The 24,867-nt window shown below is 33.1% G+C and overlaps 1 protein-coding gene across 8 annotated transcripts in view; it reads left to right on the top strand.

Moving 5' to 3' along the window:
• The first annotated feature begins 1,742 nt into the window (after positions 1 to 1,742).
• LOC118197914 (tyrosyl-DNA phosphodiesterase 2-like) overlaps positions 1,743 to 24,867 on the top strand; it is a 53,989-nt gene continuing 30,864 nt past the window's right edge. For 2 of the 8 annotated variants that reach the window (XM_085818358.1, XM_085818359.1), the window contains exons 1-2: positions 1,743 to 1,899; positions 22,123 to 22,211. In XM_085818358.1, the coding sequence (XP_085674484.1) occupies positions 1,759 to 1,899; positions 22,123 to 22,211 (230 nt within the window). In that variant the 5' untranslated portion in view covers positions 1,743 to 1,758. Of the gene's footprint in view, positions 1,900 to 17,439; positions 17,497 to 21,217; positions 21,378 to 22,122; positions 22,212 to 24,867 lie in introns of those variants that run through there. The other 6 variants (XM_085818362.1, XM_085818357.1, XM_085818361.1 and 3 more) reach the window with 6 other exon arrangements.

Genomic DNA, 24,867 nt, shown 5'->3' with positions numbered 1-24,867 from the left:
ATGACTTACCTTCGATGATTCGGCTTTGGTATGTTTTCTGCTTTTCCTGTCTAGGTTTGGGGAACTTTACACACCCTTTGAAACTAGAAGTATACGCGAATGCCTGATGATTCAGCCTGGTATATAGGAGCCTTAAGCAGTGCCATCCAATCAGAGCAAAGCGTATAAGAAAAGGTCTGTAGGCTTTGTGAATATGTAAACTTAATGTTGCTATACTCATGCTAGACGTGGCGAAAGCATTCGACCGCGTCTGGCATGAGGGCTTAATTGCTAAATTAATTGACCTTCAACTGGACAGAGAACTCATTCTGCTAATCCATTCTTTTATCAGGGATCGGACATTCAGAGTCTCGGTAAAAAATGAATTATCCAGCACTAAAATAATGACTAGCGGTGTTCCACAGGGTTCTGTGACTGGCCTTATACTCTATCTATTCTACGTTTCAGACTTTCCGAGATTGCATTTAAATCATAATTCTATGCTAGCCTGTTATGCAGACGACACTGCCCTGGCAGTGAAGTCTGCTAACATCAATCATGCTATTCGGAAACTCCAAGACACTATTCCCTCCATAGAACAATGGTGTGGATATTGGAAGATACGAATTAACGCTCAAAAATCGCAGCTCCTACTCATAAGGAAAAGGAAGAAAAATGTTCCGATCAGGCAAAGTGTTTATCTTTTTAACGAGGCTGTGCCTATCGGGAAACAAGCCAAATATCTGGGCATCACCATCAACGACAAGCTCACATGGCAGCATCACATCCAACAAATCAGGGATAAAGCGATTAAAGTCATGAAATGTTTATATCCTATGATAGGGAAATATTCAAAACTTTCGTTGGACAAGAAACGACTTATTTATCTAGCCACAATCCGACCCATCATGACGTACGCTTCGCCAGCATGGACTACCGCTACGAAGGGTGAAATCCAAAAATTACAAGTTGTGCAAAACCAATTTTTAAGAATTATCACAAATGCACACCCGTATGTGAAGAACAAATGTCTCCATGAAGATTTAAAAATGGATACAATAGTGGAATATTTAAGAACTAACACGGCATTTTATGACGCCGCTAAGGAGTGCCAACATATGGACATTTTCAACCTATTTCACTATGAAATTTTACACGAGGACAGGCACCTCCGTCCATATGCCGCTTTTCTACTCAGTGGAAACCAGGATTTTCCAACATAATTTGTGTTTTTAAGTATGTAGTACTCTGAAAAACTTATTTGACTTGTAAATAATGATGTTTAGAAATCTTAGCCGGATGATGTGACACACACAGCCACGCCCACAAGATATTACTTATATTTTTCCTGTATATACTATTTTACTTTTTGGAATCGTATTTTATTTTCTGCATTTATGACTGCAACACACACCTTTTATGAACTGATTTAGTACTATTTTATGTATAACTATTGCAAAACTTCAGATTTACAGCGCTACGATGCCTGGATACCTCATCGCCAACGAGATGTCTTATCGACATTGGTCACACCCCCTGCATCTGCTATCCTGTCTCTTGTGAATATGCAAGGCGCGCAGCGAAACATTTATCTCAGTAGCAGATGCTAGGCAAAGTCCATGCTTTGAAATACAGCTGTACGTTCCCACTGCTGCACTAGTGAAATAAATAATTATCTCTTTAGAGAATACATTTATCATCTTCTGCGATATCCTTCGTTTTATCATTCCAGTTATTCTTTATATATATATATCTAACTGTAAAGTCTCCAATTTTAGCATGAGTTCAGATGAGAGTGACAATGAAGACATTCCAGAAGTCTCTGAATGTGAACGTTTAGTTCAAGAATTTGCTAAAGTAACTGGAACGGACACTGCGTGTGCCCAGTTCTATTTGCAAGATCGGAATTGGAATTTAGATGTAAATATTTATAGTTCTTAGTCTCTAGATATATCTTTTATCTTGTGTAACCATCATGTTCTTGTGCTGCAAAATAAGCTTACATCGCATTTGTTCATTGTGTTTGATTTAAATGCTTGCATAACCATTCTGTTTTCCTTAGTGCTAAGAAAAGGGTGTGTATGAAACATTACAAAATGTTTCTGTTATTAAAAATGGAAAGTCTTTCTATATCTTGCATTGCATAAGTTTGGTAAAATCCTAGTGTACGGTGCAGCCTTGGCGCGATTCGAAAATTACCGCCAACACCAAAAATGACCCAAAGAACGTCTATGTATATACTATACACTATATACATAATATGTACTATGTATAATTATATTCTTTGAAGGACCCGTTTACTACTCATCGTATATGTACCGTTTTTATGGTTCGAATCCCGCAAACGGGCTGGCTGCATGGGTGTTTTCATGATTTTCCCCATGTGTAACATGTATACGAGCCAGTTTCCCTTAAAGAGTCCTCCACGAAGGCATTCCTCCCATTAGGCAGACAGTCCTCGAGGCTTTGCCATAATTAAATAACCTATGATGTCCCATTTTTGCTCATCATAAAAGTAGCCAAATCCCGTGTGCACTGGATACTAGGATTAAACACATAAGTTTATTTAATTTAAATAACTTTAATGCTTTTTATGTTGAATTATCAGCATAAAATGGCAGGGAAAAAATGATTTGAATTATATTTTTTTTATTATATTTTGATTATATTTTTTTCCTTTAATCTTAAAATTCAGTCCAAGATTGAAAAGACTCATTTTGTTAAAATATGTTTTGGAATTTTTTATTTTTCTTCTAAATTTTTCTCGAGGGCTATCTGCTTAATGGGAGGAATGCTTTTAAGGACATTTTGGATATAGTACCAGGTTTTAATTTCCACTATTCCATTGGTATTTAATAGAACTAAGATTTGAAATTTCCAGATGTTTCTCATCATATAAATTACATTTTCTAGACTTTTCAGGTCTAATTTAAGTTGGGCTTTCTCTTTATCTCGTTTTTTCTTCTTAAGGTATTGGGATTTCTTACTAGTCTTTGTTAAGCAGCAATGAATAAGAAGGTATATCTTACCATTAGCTGATGTTACAATGAAAGTAAGTGTTAAACCATAACCAGGGATTCCACGTGACTCAACTGGTTATTCCACAAGTCAAAACCAGAATTTAAATGAATTTTTGAATGCCATGTAAACTGTTTAAGTTACCCTAAACGCTCTAGTGTATAATTGGGTGCCCCTTCGATTAATGACAAATTTTTTTAAATTTTGGCGATGAAACCTCATTTCTGGTTATCATGATAGTTTTAACTTTGTTTTAGCTACCTGATTTTTTTTTAATGAAAATAGATTGATGTGTAGATGGACAAATTTAAGGCAGTGCACAATGCCTATTTTGTGCAATTCTGGGATTTTTTTTTAAGTGAAAACAGATCGATGTGTACTTGGACACAGAGTTTGTGCAATTCTTTGACTTCTTATTTTGGTTTTGTGTAGCGGCCATCTTGAAATGGTGCCTTCCTGGTGCCAATCTTGGCATAAAAAAAGAATCGCCAAAGAACAAGCGGCATCCATATGTAAACAATTAAAAGAATAAATTAAGTATTATTTTTCTATTTTTATTGTTTACACTCTGCTAAAGTAGTATGAAGTAGATCTATTAGTATTTAACCCGCTAGCAGCACGCTGGGTCCAATGGACTCACCTGATTAAAGAAACCTTTATGAAAACGTCCCTATTTTTCTCAAGTGGTGGTGGTTCAGTGTAGTCTCCTCCAAGGCCATCATCTTTATGTTTCCGAAGTCATTCGCCGGAAATTTTATTCGAAGTTTTTTTTTAACCAGATCGGGTCTTTCAGACCCAGCATGCGTATTCGCATTGCTGTAAGGTAGTTCATTTGTGGTAGCACAGAAAGCTGCAAACATGTCGCGTAATTTATCCTATAAGAAAGAAATGTTACATTTGCAAAAATTATTAGATGTATCAACTATTGAAGACTCCATTGAAGAAACTGATGATGAAAGTTATAATGAATTTTTTAGTTCTCATGATACTGATTCAGAAATCAATATGCATTCTGAAAACGAAAATGATAATGTCATTTATTGCTTTATTGGAAAAGACAAAAAAACCCAATGGTAAAAAAAAAGCCTAAAGCTGATGTTAGAACTCCTGCTCATAATATTACTAAACTGCCTGGAAGCATCGGTAAGGCAAAATATATGTAGACTCCAGATGAATCATGGGAACTTTTACTAACTGAACAAATGTTGCTGAAACTTGTCAGTTATACAAACATTTATATTGCATCTATTTCTGGCAGCTTTCAAAGAGAGAGAAATGATCATAACACAACTCTAACTGAAATTCGAACTTTTATATTTTTGTGACATATGTCATCTCATGTAAATGTACGGAATCTGCGGGCAGCAGACGGAACTGGCTTGGAAATTTTCCACAAAACCTACAAATTTTCCTACAAATGTTTTTTTTTTTTTTTTTTTTTTTTTTTATCAAGATGTTTGCATTTTGATAACGTAAGAACTTGCGTTGTTGAGAAAGAATCAGGTAAACTGCACCTATAAGAGAGTTTTTTGAATAACTGCCAGAAATATTACACTGTCGGTAAGTTCATAACAATTAATGAAAAACTTACCGAGGAATACATAACAATTAATGAAAAGCCTACCGAGGAAGATGTATGAACCTGAATAATAATTCCTGAATAACATGAATAATAATATAATGAATTCCTATTAAATTCTATATTAATATAATATGTTTTATATTCCTTTAAAAAAATTTTATTTCAGAAAAATATTATAGAAATAGAAATTTTAATTTTTATAGTTTGCAAATTTTTAAGTTTGATCTTAAAATTTTGGCATAAATGTAACACTTTTACCTGAAGAGTCGCACTTTTTCTTCAAAAAACGCGAGCTGGGTCTTTTGGACCCAGTGCTCACGCTCGTGTAACTCAAAAGAGTGCTGGTGGGTCTAGTATTATTAGCACAATCACCTTGGTGCAGTTTGGAGATTTTTTACAGAAGAAAAAATTGATTGGTAGAATTTCGAATTGCACCTTTACAATGGATATAGTTACTGGATGAACTCTTATGTGCATAATTGTCAGAGGTTGGAGAATTCTGAAAATTTGGTGAATTCTGTTAAAATGGTTGTGATAATACAGTACAAAGTCCGTAATCCGGACTCGCCGGGACTTCGGCGATTCCGGATTATAGATCATTTATGAAATAAAGAGGAATTATGATATAAAGGGTATCAAAATTTACAAAAAAAAAAAAAAAAGCTTAATGTTTATTTGTTTACTTTATTAAACATTTCTTTCAATGTAAGTTGTTTAAGTTGCTTCATTTTTTGTGCTAATACTTTCTCTTTAATTCTATAAACAAACATAATTTCTTGTTCAGTTACAAAGTTCCACCTATTGGAAGCAGTATTTTCTGGATTTAGAACCATACTACAGATTTTGCCGTCCATTAATTGATTGATGATTGGGGCATTTTCGTCGCAATGAAAAACTTCTGTTATATCATCTTCATTTATTACTGCTTCTCCATATTTCTTTACAAAATCCAATAACTGGAAAATTTCACCTTTAGTTTGCAATGTCCGAAAACCTTCAAATTTGCGGCTATCATCTTCATCGTCCTCACAATGAAATATGGCAGCTGGCCATAAATTATGCCAAGCATTTTTTAACGTATCTGGAGACACATATTTCCAACGTGCATGCTTAGAGCCTGCCAGAAAAAAAGTTTGTGTCTTTGAGGTCCGGATTACAGACTTTGTACTGTACTAAGTACTAATCTGTTTTTATGAATATGAACCCATTCTATCCAATGACATAGCTAGAGATTTTGCGACTTTTTTCAGTGAATGCTAAAAAAGTTAAAGCTATAAAATATCAAGATGACATAAGGGAAATAAAGAAAAGCTCTGTGATAATTTTTGAAACAAAACAAAATATTAAATTTGCTTGTTTTTCTGTTAGCAAATTTGTTGATGATATTCTAGAAATTTGTTTCATTACTCCAGTTGCTCTTCTGCAGACATTACAGTTTTTACTAAATATGAAATACTCATTTATAGATGCTTCTTAACCAATTAGTGTGTAGAAAATCTCTTCTCAAAAAAAGTAACACTTATATCAATTGTGAGGAAAATTGGAAGTAGAATTACAACATTTGGAATTTCATTTTAGAATAAAGTTCAAAGCAACTGTTCTTTTACCTCTGGGTTTTGTATTTCCAAGCAAGGCTAGAAAATATAACTTTGAAATATTTCATTCTTAGTGAGAAACTCTTCCTAATTTTTGTTATTTAGACCATAATTTGATTGTAAATCATTTTCCATTCAAAATTTTTGATAAGGTAAAGAAAAGCATAGCCAGAAAGTGAAGCCATTTAATTTACTATTCAGTATAAAAATAATTTTCTCCTCAATTCAGTTTCATATGATAATTCTGCTTATCCTGATTTTTCACCTGACCAATAACTAGGAGGGCAAATGAGCTGAATATTGGTAATTCAACATGAGGTCAAGTCATAAACAGGGTGTGGCTAAACAACAGACTTTAAGTGATTTACATTATGTATAACTTTGTATTCATGCATGACATGAACACGAGCCAGTGCCTCTTTCTTAACATGTTCTCATTCTTAAGCTTTGTGCAGAGATTTTTAGTCCTTCCTTCGACTCGAAGATGCCCCACCCCTTAACTAACAGATAACTGTAATGAAATTTGCTGTAATCAAGAAATAGCGGTTGATCTTTACATTATGATAACTTGGCGAAAATTTGGCGACCAACTCTCATACAGCAACCCTCTATTTTTTTTTTCCCCGCCGCCATTTTGTCTTCACGAAGTAAAGACATGTTTCTTTTCTTTTCATCTACTGAACACTTCTTCCAACAATCTACTAGCCGAATTACACTTATGCTAGAAATTTTATCTAACAAAACTGCTTAATCATGACAAATATTCACTGCAAAATTGGGAAAAAGTGCACAATACCATACTCCTTACGCGTTTTTCAAAATAACACATACACATAAACCATGTCACGTCGACTTATTTTTACTTAAAAAAAAATCCCAGAATTGCACAAAAATGGCATTGCGCACACTCTTCACTATATCCATGTACACTGCTTTTTTCTCATAAATTAGAAAAATTTCACGAAAATGTATAACAATTTTCTGAATCTTTAAACCCGGTAAAAAGAACATATATGAAATTACCTGATCGCGTAAAAGTATATACCCTTTCCAAATATGAACATTTCCCCGTATAAAATAAATAAAATATCCAAAAACTTTTACCTCTACATTATCTATTATATTACAAACGTCACTAACTAATTCATACCGCAAACATTACAAATGGTTACAAATACTTAGTGTCAAATATTTAAATTATTTCCATGCACGTTTACGCAAATTACTTTACTTCCACCTTACATTTAGAACAATGCATAAAAATAATATCCTCAAATAATTAAAAATACTAACTTACCTATTCTTCTTCAGAATCTTGATTACGTGTCCGATAAACTTTTCTTATTTCTGTTTCAGGATCTTTAAAATCATACTTATACTTCACAGCAAGGTACCAGGTAAAATAAATAACTTAATAAAATATCTTTACTTCTATCTCGCACAACCTTAAAGAAACACTTATTACTACCCCTTTCAATCCCACTAAATACCCATTTCGAATTCGCTTTAGTTAGGGCCATGGGATCCAAAAATTAACGAACACTGTTTCACACAACACAGAATAAAGCCAAATACAAAATTTCCAGATTTTTTCCCGATTTCCCCCCCCCCCTTTTTCGATTAAAGAACCGTAATTCGTCCATTAATATCACATGACATATCCCATTATCTCTCATTTCCCTCACACAAAATAATGCGTAATCGGAACTGAGTACTGTTCACATTATTACCAAAGTCCCAGGTAGTAACCTTTATCGCCTACAAAATGTCGCCAAACTACCAGTTACCATATTCTAAAGATCAGCCGAAATATCAATTAGAGTTCCTTTGTGTAGTTCAGAGATGATTTTCCTTTTTTATGTTATTTGATTGTTTGATATAAAATGCAGCTTATTATTGAGATTATATATTTTTTTTTTTGTTGGCTGCTCTTTTGACTTTTTAAGTGAATATACACTCTTTTGCAAAAAAATCGAAGCACCGTGAAGGAAGTGGTTGTTTTTCATGAAATTGAATATGTGTATAGCTCATACACAGATAATAAAATGATTGAAAAATCAAGGTCAAAGTACCTGTTCACGGCTCACAATCATCCATCGAGTGTTCAAATTAGTAGTTGGTCAAACCGCGCCACTGTTGTTCAGTTAAGGTTCAACACTCGTTCCTCCCATATACACAGTAATCTGTTTTCGCTTAAAAAACATCAGAGAATTGCAAAAATTTTGATCCATAAAATTCAAACATTTACAAACTACAATTTCATACACTGTACATTTGCAATCTCCAAAGTCCCATTACTATTCCTTACAAAAAATTAAAAATTCTCATATGTAACAAGAACTAACATTAATAGGAAAAATGCCAGTTGAATTTGATAGTGAAATCGACTCTCGTCTGCTGTATGCATACACATACCTAAGTTGTCACATAAATACAGTTTGATGACATGGTGTTTTGTCTTTTGAATGTTTTTCAGGATGCAGATAATTAGAAAATACCCAAATTTAGTATAATTTGAATAATGATGCAAATGGTAACCATCTTTGGGATATACAATGTACTTTCGATTATCTGGGGTAATGCCAAGGAAGCAGGTCATGGATAATCCAAACTATAAATTTTCGTGCATATTGTACATGCTTTTTCTTTAAAAAAGATCAGTAATTTTTCTTTGTTTTTTGAGAATGTTTATATATTTGCCAAATTTCACTGCATATTTTTCTAAGTGCAATCTCATTGTATTTGAATTCCCTTTGGTCGCTGAAGTTCAGTAGAGTTCAAGTCATTGGTAGCTCAGGGCTAATTTAATATTCAATGTCTTCATCGCTTTTATTTTCAGTATCGCTGTCTGCCTCTTCTGTTTTGGGGACATTTAAACGCTGTCCATATCACTCAAGCATTGAAAGCCTGAATCAATCGAATTGCCATTCCTCAATGTTTTTCTGAGTCACATTTTCAATTTTTTGGCACTTCAGTTATTGCCTCGGCTTCTTCACAATTGGAGAAAACTCCAATTTTTATATTAGGAAGAATCTTTCTCCATCATCAAATCAGTGTCTTTGGTTTTACTTTTCTAACAAACCTTTGCTGCTCTATATATGGGCCATTTTAACCAAATAATTCAGTTCTCTCCAAGGTGCATAATTTCCTTAAAAAATAAGAAACAGGTGTTATGGTACATGTCTAAGGTAATTGAAAAACAATTAAGGCTATTTTCAAGTCTGTTACCATACAAAATTAATCAAATTTCATGCCTTTATCAAAGCTTCCAAAATCAACTTACTTTGAAGTGACTTATGTTCCCAAATTTTCAAACAGGATATTTGCCAGTAATACTTAAATTAAATTCAAATGATTGACATTTATAGCCACTATTTTTGACAATATCAAAATTTATGCTAAGATATTATCTGATAATAAGCTCATTGAAGTTATTGAATTTTTAAGAAAGTTGCACCTTAGTTTTTAATTAAAAAAAAAACTAGCAAGCAAAAAAAATGTAAAAGGATAAATTATATTACAGTCACAAGTCGTTAATTCGGACACCCATAATCCGGAATGATCTATAATCCGGACCTCAAAGCTAAAAACTTTCTGCGCATGCGCCGCGTTGACACATGCGCATAGGCATTTACGCGTGCGCATGAGACCTTTACGACTGCGCATAGGCATGTGCGCATATTACGTTTTCGCTTGCGCGTTTAATGTATAACGGACGGTATAAGCTAAAATTATCTAATGATCTATTTCAGTTAATGTTGATGATTGCGTTGCTTCTTAATCTTCGAATTGGATGCGGCTTATTATTTTTTGCAGACTGTAAGAGCAATTTTTTAAAAGTAAACTTGAACTTTTGATTATGACAAATAGAATTTCAGCTAATCTTTGGAATATGGTAACAGGTAGTTTGGCGACATTTTGGTAAGGCGATAAAGGTTACTAGCTAGGACTTTAGCAGTGTACATGGATAAAGTCAAGAGTGTGCGCAATGCCATTTTTGTGCAATTCTGGGATGTTTTTTTAAGTGAAAATAGGTCGACGTGTACATGGATGATACCATGTATGTGCAATTCTTAAAAACGCGGCAAGTAGTGGGCGATTCTTCACTTTCTCCCAATTTCGCACCTAATCTTTGTCATGATGTAACTTTTGTTCCATAAAAGTTCTAGCGCATAAGCGTAATTCGGCTAGTACATTGTTGGAAAAAATTTTGAGTAAAAAAAAAAAAAAAAAATAAATGTCTTTACTTCGTCAAAACAAAACTAGCAGGTTGCTGTAGCAGGGTTGGTCGCCAAAGTTTTGCCAAAAAATCGTTAAGTTACCATAATCCAAAGATTAACCAGAATTTCCCAAAGGATCTACAAAATGAAAGTATGTTTCGATGTCCGTCAAACAAAAAGTGGAATAGCTGCAAAAAATGGAAAAAGACATGAAGAAGGTGACAGAGAGGTTAGTGAAAACGAAAAAATTTCGATTGACAAGTTAGTCGGTATTCTTGGCACAGCAATTACGGGACTTGAACAGCGGAACTTTGTAACTGAACAAGAAATTATGTCTGTTTATAGAATTAACGAGAAAGTATTATCACATAAAACGAAACAACTTACATTGAAAGGAATGTTTAATAAAGTAAACAAATAAATATTAAGCTTTTTTTTTTTTTTTTTTTGGTAAATTTTGATATCCTTTAGATCATAATTGTTCTTTATTTCATAAATTACGGTTTCATATTTTTAATTTTAGAATTTCTGCATGCCATCTTACGAGATTTAAACTGATGATCTATAATCCCGAAAAATCGATAATCCGGAATTGCCGAAGTCCCGACGAGTCCGGATTAACGACTTTTGACTGTAATATGAAAATATCTTTAAAAACTGAGTGGTACCAGGCTTGACATGTGGTAATGGATTTCACCCTGATCACTTACCAAATGTCAAGTCTGTTTTTATTTAGTCTTAATGATATTTTAAGTTTATGTATACTTTGTTTCAACTAAGATATAGGGTAACCATTTTATTTAATATTCAAATTAATTAATAGGTTTGACTTGAATATATAAAAAAAAAAAAAAAAAAAAAAAAAAAAAAAACGTATCGAGTAGTTTTACACATAAATATATTAAAATAACGCTTCAAGTAACTAAGGTTTTAATATATGAAAAAATATGAGTTCATATCATATATCTAAATGTAACGACTCAAATTTCATTTTTCATCTGTATTAAGTATAAATGAAAACCTATAAATATTGTTTCCTCTGCTGTAATTTGTTCAAAATTAATGTGCATTATATCATTTTCATCATTATGAAATATTCTCTTGTTGCAGTCATTTGCTTTAACACTTTACCAATCGCTAGCGGTTGAACAGCATATGCACGTCTGACCGGCCACTCAGCCGCACATTCTCCCTGTTCTGAATAACTGTCAAGGCAATCTGATAAATCATGTGGATAAAACTCTCCAGTACCATTTTTTTTCGCTCATCGTGAATGGTAAATTTTTTAAAAAGGGTGTGAAAAGGGGGGAGTTTACAAAGCAACGCACTTAACACAAGTGGGCTATGTACCTCAATACTTATAATAAAATATAGATGATATGGCAAATGGCAGTTGTTTATCGCCATGGCTACTGATTGATAGGCTGTTTTTAGGTAGTCTCGAGGAAAAAAGCGATTAATAGGCTATCGGTCGTTAGGCATTGACGAAAAAAGCCGATTAATAGGTGGTAGGTTGGTAAAGTGTTATGATGCAAAATTTTAATTTTGCTCTTCTCATCTATTTTGTTTTGAATCACTGCAGCATATGTGTATTTCAGGTTTTTTTTTTTTTTTCTTCCCTTAATAAAATAAACTACCAAAACATGAACACCTCAGGAGATGTATTCACAGGCATTTTATCTGCTTCAGAATAAAACTCACTTTCAGAGTCAATAGATGTTTCACTCTCTGAGGAACTAGAATAGATCTTTTTAGAAAATATTTTGTGTCAAGGTTTCCTATTTTATTTAGAATGCTTTTGAAAGTACTTTCTACAGGAAAGCATTAACATTTTTTTTTTTTTGGCAATAAAAGCTGACATTCCTATAAATAATTTTCCTTTGGCATTAGAAATTATTTGATGTTAAATGTTCCAGAAAGAACTATTTCAGATGCTAAAAGTTTTTACACTGAATGAATGCCATAATTCTCAATGAAAAAAAAAAAAAAAAACCTTACCAACAGTTTTTCCTTGAATTTTTTCATAAAGTTTGTGGACATAAAAATTGGCTTCTCCATAAGATATCAAACAATTAGCCATTCTTTTATTTCAGGGCTTTTTTTCCCCTCTTCACTCTAATAAAATATACTACCAAAACATGAACACCTCCAGAGATGTGTCCACAGGCATTTTATCTGCTTCAGAATAAAACTCAGAGTCAATGGATGTTTCACTCTCTGAGAAACTAGAATAGATCTTTTTAAAGAATATTTTGTCCTTAAGGATATATTTTATTAGTGATTAAAGAAATTAATGTCTGAAACATAAAGTTTGTGGACATAAAAATTGTCTTCTCCATAAGATATCAAACAATTAGCCATTATTTTATAACTGTCCTTATGCCATCAGCAGCTCCTTTACCCTGGTCAGTTTCAAAATGCGACAGAGTGCATCCTGTAAGCCATGATCAAATAGCAAATGTGCAAACAGATAAAAATTCTTTTTTTGGTGATACTGTGTAGAAAGACCATCAGGAAAAAAAAAAAGAAATTAATGTCTGAAACATTAGGTGCCTTGAATTTTAACAATTCCAATACTGGCTTCAGGTTGGCCCATATTGCTGCTAGGCTGTGGCCATAACTGGTTGTATAAAAAGAAATGGGCTTAGTTTCATTACCAATGCTCCCTTCCTATATTTAATTTACGTCAATGACTTCCCCAAACATCCTGGTACAGAAATTGCTCAATACGCTGATGACACAGCCATATTTTCCATATCTATCAACTCTAAACATGCTCAGCATAAACTTCAACTAGCTGTAAACAATATGCAAAACTGGAAAATTAAAATCAACCCTAACAAAAGTATCAACATCATCTTTAAAAGAAGCAATAAAAACCCTGTCTGTAATCCTCTGCAAATCAATAATAGTCCTGTTATCAGAGCCAACACTGTTAAATATCTAGGCATCACTCTGGATGTGAAACTTAATTTCAAAGACCATATCTCATGTATTTGTGAAAATACCAGAAAAGCATACTTAAGCGTTTACTCCATCATTAATCATCATTCTAAACTTAGCCTTCAAACCAAGCGCATTATTTATCTACAATTAATTCGACCTGTCATGATGTATGGCTCCCCAGTTTGGGCGGCTGCCGCCAAAAGTAATAGAAAACCATTGCAAGTTTTACAAAATAAAATTATTAGGATCATCACTGGAGCTCCATGGTTTATTCGCAATATCATACTTCACAATGACCTCAAAATTAATACTATTGATGAAGAAATTCTAAGAAGTGTTCATAAATTCTATGAAAACCTTTCTGCCCATCATTCGTCTATTATTCAAAATATTGGAAATTATGATTTTACAATAGACCAGCCTTATAAAAAACCGCGCACCATTCATCACAATGTTCAATGGTAGATTGCTTAAATTGTATATATTTTTCAACTTTAGCTTTATATTTGAATGTAAAGCATTTGTTTTTTACATACTATTTACTCAAGAATTTGCACTTATAATCAAGATTTCCTATTGGTCCAGGAGGACACACCTTTATATGGAAGATTTTTATTTACTACGTACCTTCTATGCATCAGAATTTGTTTCTATTATTTATTTCAAGTATTTTACTCCTTTTCATACTACAAAAATGTAACGCCACCTGTATATAGACTTTATTATTTAAAAAATGCGCAAATTATGTAATTCTACAGTTCTCATCGACTCTCCAATCAACATCATGGGATAGGCCACGTGACATACAATTCAACTAGATGTTTCTATAACTCAATTCTAGTTCGCTTACTCAAATTGGTTGTAACTACCAACCCCGTAGCGTCAGGTGTGCAGGATCGCACGAATCTAGAGACTGCCCTGACAAAAATAATAAGGATAAGCCCCTACTCTGTGCAAACTGTGGCCAGAACCATACTTCTAGTTTCAAAGGGTGTGTAAAGTTCCCCAAACCTAAGCAGGAAAAACAGAAAACATACCAAAGCCGAATCATCGAAGGCAAATCATATGCGCAAACATTAGCCTCTGGCACTTACAACGAAACTATCAGTGAAGCAAAAAAGATTTTCTCAGACCTAGCGGAACTAGTTTCCATCATCAAAAGCGCAGGTTTCCTGCAAATCACACAGCAAATCAAACAGATAAATAATACCAACGAGGAAAAGAAAACAAATAACAATCTTAATAATGGGTCTTAACTCTATCATCAAAGCACCCATACAAGTTATGATATGGAATGCTAATAACATTCTCAATAAAACTCTGGAACTTCAAAATTTTCTCCTAACTAAAGATATAGACATTGCGTTAATTACTGAAACGCATGCTAATCCCAGCAAAAGAATAAATATTCCAAACTACCGGTGTGACAGACTTAGCCACAAAGGTGGAGGAGTAGCCATTTTTGTCAAAAGCTCTATTCAATCCTGCCTCATCAAGGAAGATAGATCCAATAATCACGAGTTAGTAACAGTTTCTGTTTTACTTCCTTCTTACGGCATCATCTACTTCAATTCTCTGTATAACCCTCCACATAACCCTCTCGACGAAGATTTTCTGAAGAGCATCTTATGTACCAATAATAACAATATACTGGCTGGAGACCTCAAAGCAAAAAATACTGAATGGGCTTGCCGACAGACAAACAGCAATGGCAATACGCTCAAAAATTTCATTACTAACTATCCTGTTTATTTATACGCTCCAGACAACTATACCTACCTCCCTGAGAATGTGAGAGAAGGAGATATTCTCGACATTCTCCTCACCAATATCTCCATACCTATCTTTATTGATTCTACTATAGACCTCACCTCTGATCATATTCCTGTTATTGCTACCCTTGGCACCAACAAAACTGCCAATGAAAAATCCATCAATAAAACTGATTGGAAACGATTCTATGATATTCTTGAAAATAACCCACCTAAGCTTAATAGCCTCAAAACTACCTATGATATCGAAGTAGCCATTGATATGCTTACTCACAGTATCAAGAATGCCTATAATTCAGCCACACAGAAGATTCCTGCAAACAAATTCCAGGAGATTCTCCCCCATAGCATTAGAACACTGATTAAAGAGAGAAATAAACTCAGAAAACGCTGGAACCGGACCTGGGACCCTCAAATTAAATCAGAACTCAATAAAATTAACAGATTAATCAAGAAAAATATTACTAACTACAAGGCTGAGCTTTGGCAAAATAAAATTCAAAAATTTAATGAACCTGGAAATGAATTCTGGAGCTTTGCCAAGCGCCTCAGAATTACTCCCACCTGTAATAAGCCCATCAAAAAAGATGACAAAATTGCAATAACCAACAAGGAAAAAGCTACTCTTATGGCGGAGCATTTTGAAAATCAATTTATTCTAAATGAAACTCCCTCAGACCCTACCTTCACTTATGATGTAAGATACTTTGTTCAAAATTATATCAATAGCCCCACCGCAAAACTCAACACGGATTTTACTAATCCGAAAGAAGTTCTAGAAATCATTAAACGACTCAAAAATAGAAAAGCCCCAGGTTATGATGAAATCAATAACATCGCAATTAAGAATCTACCACCCAGCACTATCTCAAGGCTTGTCAGTATTTATAATGCTTCTCTAGATAAGTCCTACTTCCCCATGAATTGGAAAATTGCTAAAATTATTCTCATTCCTAAACCAGGCAAAGACACCACTTCTCCAGATGGATACCGGCCTATCAGCCTACTGCCCGGACTTGGAAAGATACTTGAAAGAATCATTCTCAATAGAATGCAACAATATATTAACAGACTTCCTCCTGAACAGTTTGGATTCAGAAAAACATTATCCACTACGAAACAACTCGTTCGACTAGTTGAGTTTATAGGCAGTGCTCTTCACAACCACCAGAAAGTTGCATTACTCATGCTTGACGTGGCCAAAGCTTTTGACCGCGTCTGGCATGAGGGGCTTATTTTCAAATTAATCAAGCTAAACTTCTCACCGGATATGACCAAACTAATTTATTCCTTCATCAAAAATAGAAAATTCTACGTTTCTTTTGGACAAGACAAATCAAGTTTCAAATACATCCGTGCCTCTGTTGCTCAAGGCTCTATTTTAGGACCCATCCTTTATCTTTTTTATGTATCCGACTTCCCAAATCCTGACCATGAAATAAACAGATTCCTTGGCTGCTATGCGGATGATACTGCTCTTGCAGTAAAATCCCTTAGCCCCAATACTGCAATATTAAAACTTCAAACTATGATGCCTTTGATCGAACAATGGTGCAAGCTATGGCGTATCGTTATTAATGCTGAGAAATCTCAGCTTCTAATTATCAGCAGAAACAGAAAGACACATCAAATCCTCACTAATGATCTTAAACTCTTTGACAAAAATATTCCCATCGTCAACAAAGCTAAATATCTTGGAATCACCGTTAATCATAGACTTACCTGGACTGATCACTTCAAAATAATTAAAGGCAAGGCCTACGGCAACATGAAAAACCTCATGCCTCTACTGCGAAAATACTCCGAGCTAAATCTCAAAAGCAAAAAACATATATATACAGCTATCATCAGGCCCACCCTTTGTTATGCGTCGCCTGCCTGGGCTACTATCAAAGATAAGGAAATTAAACAACTCCAAATAATACAAAACAAGTTTTTAAGACTAATCACAAATGCGCATTTCTACGTCTCAAATGCCACCCTGCATAAGGACCTACAGATAGACTTCATCAAAGATTTCATTTTGAAGACAAATGAAAAATTTTTCAATAAGGCTCTTAATTGTCCCTTTATGAACCAATTTCAAGTTTTTAACTACGCTCCCTTACCAGAAGATAGAGACCTGAGGCCCTGGGCAGCCCATCAGTTCAACCAAAATTTCACGACTTGACATTTCTGTACATATCTGTATATATTTTGCAATTGTTTTCACTTTATATTAATCCAGATTTTGCATTTACTCCAGCTTTTTATAATTTATTATTTGCCATGTATTACCTTTAATTATATTGTACATATGTATTATACTTAATTTTCTTTATTTTCAGGAACTTTATACCTTATGCATGTTTTATCTTTATATATTCCAGAATTACTTTACGCAAGTATTTATGTTTATTCACTACCTTATCAATTTATGCAAATTTTTATACTATGTATTTCTCCTCAATCTTATATATTATTAGGAAATTATCAGGAAAAGACAATGCTTTCCCACCACCGCGTTTTCCAATAAGTCTGGTTCTCATTCTGTGACGCAGGGTCACCCCCTTTTCTCCTGACCTTTAGTCACCACCACCTAACTGTAAGAACTACTGATTTCAGGTGCCACCACACATCAGGAGCCGGTAAAGCGGCATTCACTAGCTGCACACCGGCCATAGCAAAATGGATGGATGGATCTAGTTCGCTCTCTTGCACCTAGATGGTGCCACCTCTGGTACTTTTCATCTCTTATTTCAAATATTTTTTATCATTACTCATATACGCCTTTATTGGTTATACACTTCCCCACTTTAAAGCCTTAAATGGATAGAAAAAATAGCTCGAGTAATGCACTTTCATTAGTACGAAACTTGAAAACAATGTTATGACCTGACCTTCATTACCAATATATAGGACACATATATGAAGGTGAGCTACCTGAACTCGTAAATGCACTATAGTGAAAACTTTACACTTCTTCACTGAATTTGCAGTCATAATTTTATAAGTAAATATGTAGAAGAGCTTCATTTAATTCTAACAATTTTTTCTCTCTTTCCCATGAATACCAGCGAATGATATGTTTTGCACATTTACTGTCACTCTTTTATTGTGTAGTTATTATACATAGAGTCCAGGGATTTTACTTTGCACACTATAGGTGAATATAATGAATGACATTAGGATCATTTGTATGTAATGCCTTTAAATTAATCAACTTCTGCGCTTTTGAATTAAAATTTATACAATGCATCTGCATTTATTCCATGTTCTCAACACTAGGTGTAAGGGTGAAATATAGTTAATGTTGTACAAGATACTAAAAAATTGGAATTTTCATTACAAAATTTTATGTATTGACTTTGCATTGTATCAATCAAATAATATTTCTGTCATTTCTCTTTCTTTTGTGTTATCGTTTCTTTTTGCCTGCTATAGCCGTACTAATATCCTTACATTAAAAAAAATTAATAAATTTATGCTTTGAAGTGAAGTTCTTTCTATTACATGTAGGTTTGAAAACATTGTGCAAAAAATAGTTGACTTGCAACTGGGTGATTTCTGGTTATTTTTCCTTTAAAATGCTTTTCTATTATAATTATGGTTTGGTTTTTGGAGTTAATTGCTCGTCTGGCACTTGATTTTTGGCTCTTTCATTTTTAATGCTATATTTTGCCTTTGCCACCTTTTCTTGCACATCTGGACCTGACTTTTATATTATTATTATCCTGCTGCAACTTCAAGTTACCTTTAGCAAGTTTTCTTTGATTTCTATAAGCATTCTTGTGTCCTCTTTTTTCACTCCCCAAAAAAATTCTGCATTTTCATTTAAAGAATTAGATCCAATCTGTTCATTTTGAAATGGAATTGTTTCTACGACTATCTATTGAACTTCCTGCAAGCAACATTCAGCTTGATTTTAATGCCAGTTCTTCCTTTGATACCTCTAAACTTTCGCTGAGTCACTGATTTTTTTGCCTGTTATATTTTTCCTTAAGAAGAGAAAGAACTTTTTAAATAACTTGTATACAAAATAAGTATGAATTTATCAACATTATTAAGTTATTTTGTTCATTAGGTTTTCATAAGAGATGTAAATATCATAAAAAAAATTGCGTTTCTTTATCTTTGTTTATGTCTTGTTTATATATTTCTGCATTTTGTTTTAACCTTTTTCATAGCATCTCAGCTTTAGCTTTTCTGTGGGTGTTAAAGCTATCCTGGATGCTAAAATAACATTTATTAATCACAGTTAAAAAATAATAACAAGTTTGTTATCGTAAGTCAAATCTGTTATCAGTAACGTAGCAACAGATTTGACAAGTAATGAATTTGACATTCATTTCAAAGCATTAAAAAAAAAAAAACTGTCTTGCATAATTTGAAATTTTAATAATAATACAAATGTCTTCTAAAATTATCCAATAAATAATATTTAAATCTAAAAGTGAAAAGTACTATTTTAATATTAAAAATTGTGGTAACAGACTTGAAAAAAAAGTACTAACTTGAAGAAGTTGATTATTGCAACCACTGCAATACTTTTCAAATGAAGAGGGAAAAATTGCTAGAAATAGTTGCTTTGACTACTTTAGCTAGTAATTGTGGATAAAATAATCTCACTTGACACAGAGTGAAAGACAAATTATTGATTTGCTAAAGAAAAAACTTTGGTAATTAATTTTTGTCATGAATGTAACTCACTAATAGTTCATATCTAAAATAATTAAAGCTCTACTCTTATATGCGCCCTAATATCACCAAGTGTGGCGATATGTGTTCTGCGCTGGTTTTTGGCACGATTGCATGTTGTATGGCAACCCTGTTGACATTGAAAAATCTTGTGATGGAGTGGTTTAATTGCTTGTTGGTTCGTGTTGTGCGGGTTTTGAAATGGCCTATGTTGAAATGAGAGACATGGTGGCAAGATTTCAGTCTCATATTTTAGATTGTGTACAAAGAAAATTTTGTATTAAAAGGTACAATGTTGGAGTTGTTAACGAGTCTACTCTGTATCTGAGAAGATTGGGGGGAAAGATAAAGTAGTGGAAGTTGATGAATCAAAGTTCGGCAAAAGGAAATATCATCATGGCCATCCTGTTGAGGGGCAGTGGGTATTTGGAGGTGTGGAAAGAGGGTCTGGGAGATTATTTTTAGTGGCTGTGCATGATAGAAGTAGGGAAACGCTGATGCAGTATATTAAAGAGTAGATTGAGCCTAGATACCCTGAACTATTTTTTCGGATGGATGGAAAGGATTTAGGAAAAGAAGGTTTTGAACATTTACTTTTGAACCATATTATGAATTTTCTGGATAATGTGTCTGGCTGTCATATAAATAGGCTAGTGATTATGTGGCGGCATGTTAAAGGTGGTATGAAATTGGTATTTCTGCTATTCGAAAAAGCATTCATTCATGGTAAGCGTATTTTATTTTACTCTTATTCTTATTTTGTAGAATGTTATGTTCATTGTCTTTTTAGTATGAATTTCTGTTGTTATTGTTGTTTTTTTTGGATTGTTCGAAATTTATTTTAGTTTATTTTGTCGATTAGTGCGTACTGCCTAAATTGTGCAATTCGTAGATGTTTTTTAAAGTTGAAACATATCACTGTGTACATGGATACTTGTCAAATATTTTTGGTTAGAAACTTTGTTTTTGCTATATAAAATTTTTGTTTTTGTTTCAGATTTTTAGCTTAAATTGTGTTTTTAAAATGTGGTGTTTGCATATGCAAAAACCGCGCTTTTGGAGACACTTTTTATGCTTAAAGTTTGAAATGTAGACAAAAAATTTAGGTAGTAATATGGCAGCATGGAGTTTCTTGCCCAAAATGTTTGGCGACTTGAGGGTGCATATAAGAGTAGTTCCATAATTAAACTTCTTTATTTGAAAAAAATTAAATTTTACAAAACAAAGAGTTTAAATTACGTAAATTTGAAAAGGGCAGACATTTTTTTTCCCTACAATCCAATTTTTTTAAATTTATATCTCCAAAAATTTCAATTGATTTTTTAATATTTTTAATTGCAGAAGTAGATTTAAAGTCTGTGCGAAGCATTGATCAAATCAAACTTTAAATTTTAATTTATGCTTGAATTTTCTTTCTTTTCCTCCGAGACAGTATACGGAAGCAAAATTTGAAAATGGGCCATATGTCATCCAGTACACAGAACTTCATTTAATTGCCATCTTCCTCAGCTGGATTCAGAAGAAGAGTAGAATGTTAAAGTAGTTTCACCTATGATATTACACCTTACCCATCGGCTGAATTAAACTGGTAACATTTGGGTTAAATTTTTTTCATGTTTGTTTTTTTACATATTCTCGTGCATAGCATCAGGTATGCATGTGTGGGCACGGCTATGCACTAATAATCAAGAGTACATTGTTTTAAATATTTTAAATTTTACCAGTAAAATTTATTTAAATTATTAGAAATTATATGTCACTTTTAAATTGTTCAGTGTTTTAAGCAATATAAGTGCAGTTTGAAATAATAAATTAATAATCTTATGTCACTTCAATTGGTAACACTGGAAACTGGACACATTTTAGACCATGTGGAAGATGAGTTACGTCTTGTGGCAGTGGTAAAACTTAGCAGCTCACATAGGTAACTGTTGTGATAAGAGTGAAGCAGTGACAAATATAATAACCAAAATAATTTAGAAAGACTTCACAAAAAATATTTTTAGCATTGAAATTTTATACATTTAAGGAGAATTGACATAAATCTTGCACACCAGTGGCTGATTTTATGAGACTATTAGATAGTAATAATTTGTCTCACATCAGGTTAACAGCAACTAAATGGGTTGGTTGCATGGGATTTTTCTATATATGATTTTGAGACAGTTTCTCTTGGATAGTCTACTTTGAAGATAGATATTTGTGGAATGTTTTGTAATACTATATTCTAACCAAAGTAAATATCTTCCACAGAGTTGTTTTCTGTCTAGTATCAGAAGATTTTGTTTTATAGATAAGCTTTTTGACAAACATTTTAAAAATTTCCTTTGCAGCAATCTGTAAATGACTTTTTTGAAGATATGAATAATAAAGGAGCTGTTCAGGTGAATGATAAAAAGGAAGCTCAAGTTGTAGTCTTAGAGTGAGTATTCTATGTTAAAATTCTATTCACAATTCTCTCTGTATGCACAGCAATATGTTTTCTCTTAAAAAAAAAGTTGAATATTTGCACAAATTTGGCATCTGTTCAGCTTTGGTATTCTGCAGCAACCAAGCAAACATATGCTATATGTATACCTGAGTTGCTTCATAGGTGCTTTTTGGTGGCATCGTCGATTGACACGTAGCTATTTTGGCGATATACTACTTTGCCTCGTGAATATTTTTCATAACTTTTTTGGGGGGTATGGGTAATCAGAAAGCAGCAGAATAGACCATTTACCAAAATGTTCTGGCATGTTGATTTTAATGGACTTAGATGCCCATTTCCAGAAGAATTTAAAAAATTATTCTTGTGTTGGAGGGACAAATGTTTCTGTGATGACAGCAAGAAAATTCAGACTTTTCTACTGAAAGGCAAGTACCCTCCTTAAAATTGTCAGCGAGAACAAAAGGGTACTTTCCATGTAGCTTGATATAAATGTTGATCCCTTTGAACTATAATTAACCTGTCACAGTAATGCATCTGTAGATTAATTTTATGAATTTTGCAAGGCAAAGCAATTTGTTGCACTATATTGTGTAATATAAAACAATGTACTTTTTTTTTCCTTTTTTTTTTTTTTAAATTTATTTGTAGTAAATGGGCAGATACAGGCATATTTACTTGACAGTTAAATGATAGTTAAACTTGATACAAAGTATTTCATGCTTATGTACTGCAATATGAAGATTTACTATGATACTAATGCTAACAAATAATACAGCACCAATGCATCTAACATATACAAATATGATTCACTGTTATGCATACTGAGACATGCAAATTCTAATACAGTGCTGGAGAAAATTGGGAATACATGTTAGATTGTAAATCCAAATACTTTGGTCGTTATACATACAGCTGTGCTAGAGATATTTTATTTAAATATGTACCAGATGTTGATTCACTGAATTATACCAATTCATTCGTTAGGAGGCGTGTTAATGCGCTCAAGGTAAATTGAAACATACTTGCATATGCAAGTAAAACATTATACAGTCAAAAGTCGTTAATTGGGACACCCATAATCCAGAATGATCTATAATCCGGACCTCAAAGCTACAAACTTTCTGCGCATGCGTCGCGTTCACGCATGCGCACAGGCATTTAAGAGTGCGCATAAGACCTTTACGGCTGCGAATATGTTTGTGCGCATGCGCGTTTAATTTCGATTATGTCAAATAGAGTTTTCGATATACGAGATATTTACTAATATGTAATTTGTATCCACAAAGCGAAAGTATGTTTTGAAATCCGAAATCTGTTTATCAATTTCACACAGCGGATTTGAAGTTGATCTGTCAGCACTATCCTTATCTTCAGGGCAGATGTTTTTATTTTATTTGGCTTATAATTCCTTACTAAGTGTAGTATTTCATCTCGATGTACTCCGTCTTTGATATGATTTAAATCAAGTTCCTCGTCATTATAATTCGCTTCCAATAGTGAAGAAAGTGACCCAGAGGTTATTGAAAACGAAAACATTTCGGTTGACAAATTAGTCGGTATTCTCAACACAGCAATTATAGGACTTGAACAGCGGAACTTTGTAACTAAACAAGAAATTATGTCTGTTTAATAGAATTAAAGAGAAAGTATTATCATATGAAACGAAGCAACTTACATTGAAAGAAATGTTTAATAAAGTAAACAAAAAAATGTTAAGTTTTTTCTTTTTGTAAATTTTGATACCCTTTAGATCATAATTTCTTTATTTCATAAATTACGGTTTCATATTTTTAATTTTGTAATTTCTGCATGCCATCTTACCAGATTTAAACTGATGATCTATAATCCGGAATCGCTGAAGTCCCGATGAGTCCGGATTAACGACTTTTGACTGTATACATAAGACTGGTTGAATCCTTAAGTTATTATATCACTCATATTGATACACTAAAATACACTGGAATTTGCATGCATATGCTGAGTTACAAAGACATATTCCATACAGTCAATTAAAAGGTTAAAATATTTATACACTACCCCGAGCAGGTTAGCGCTACACAAAAAGGTACAACGACCTAAATAAGAAGCATACTATGTAACCATGGGGAAAATATAAAATCCAAATAATATTGGCTTGCAGAATTTTGCATAACTACATAGGCATGGCTTAGTTATAAGCTGACCTTTAATGTGTTTACGAATCTTGGGTGCATGCTACTGAAGAGGTAAAGTACTGCGGCTTAGATTTGTGGGGAAGTAAACTGTATTACAGAGTTCCGTGCCCCGAGTTTCTAGTTTACTCATGATGCACTTTATCTTTTTATGAAATGCTAGTTGTTTAACAAGAAAAATTGGAAATTATTGATTTCTGGATTCTCTTGATTCAGGCCCATTTCACTCAAGTTTAGCTAAATAAAATTTTAATATAATTGATTTATTCTGTGTTATATTTGCACTTCACGGGAAGATTTCTCCCCTTTTAAAATTTCATTATGTCATTTCAGTAGATCTGTCTTTAAAAATAAATAAAATGTATCTATTTATAATTATAATTAATTATCTGTAAATATAATTACTGATGTTTAAAAATTTTTCTTTTTATCTATTTTATATGTAAAAGTATTCATTTCTCTAATATTAATATTCT

The sequence above is a fragment of the Stegodyphus dumicola genome, chromosome 6, assembly GCF_044657685.1.
Source record: "Stegodyphus dumicola isolate Sdum_Otavi_A_Nest chromosome 6, ASM4465768v1".
In the NCBI taxonomy this organism is placed as follows: domain Eukaryota; kingdom Metazoa; phylum Arthropoda; class Arachnida; order Araneae; family Eresidae; genus Stegodyphus; species Stegodyphus dumicola.
This window is presented reverse-complemented; position numbering and strand designations above follow the sequence as displayed.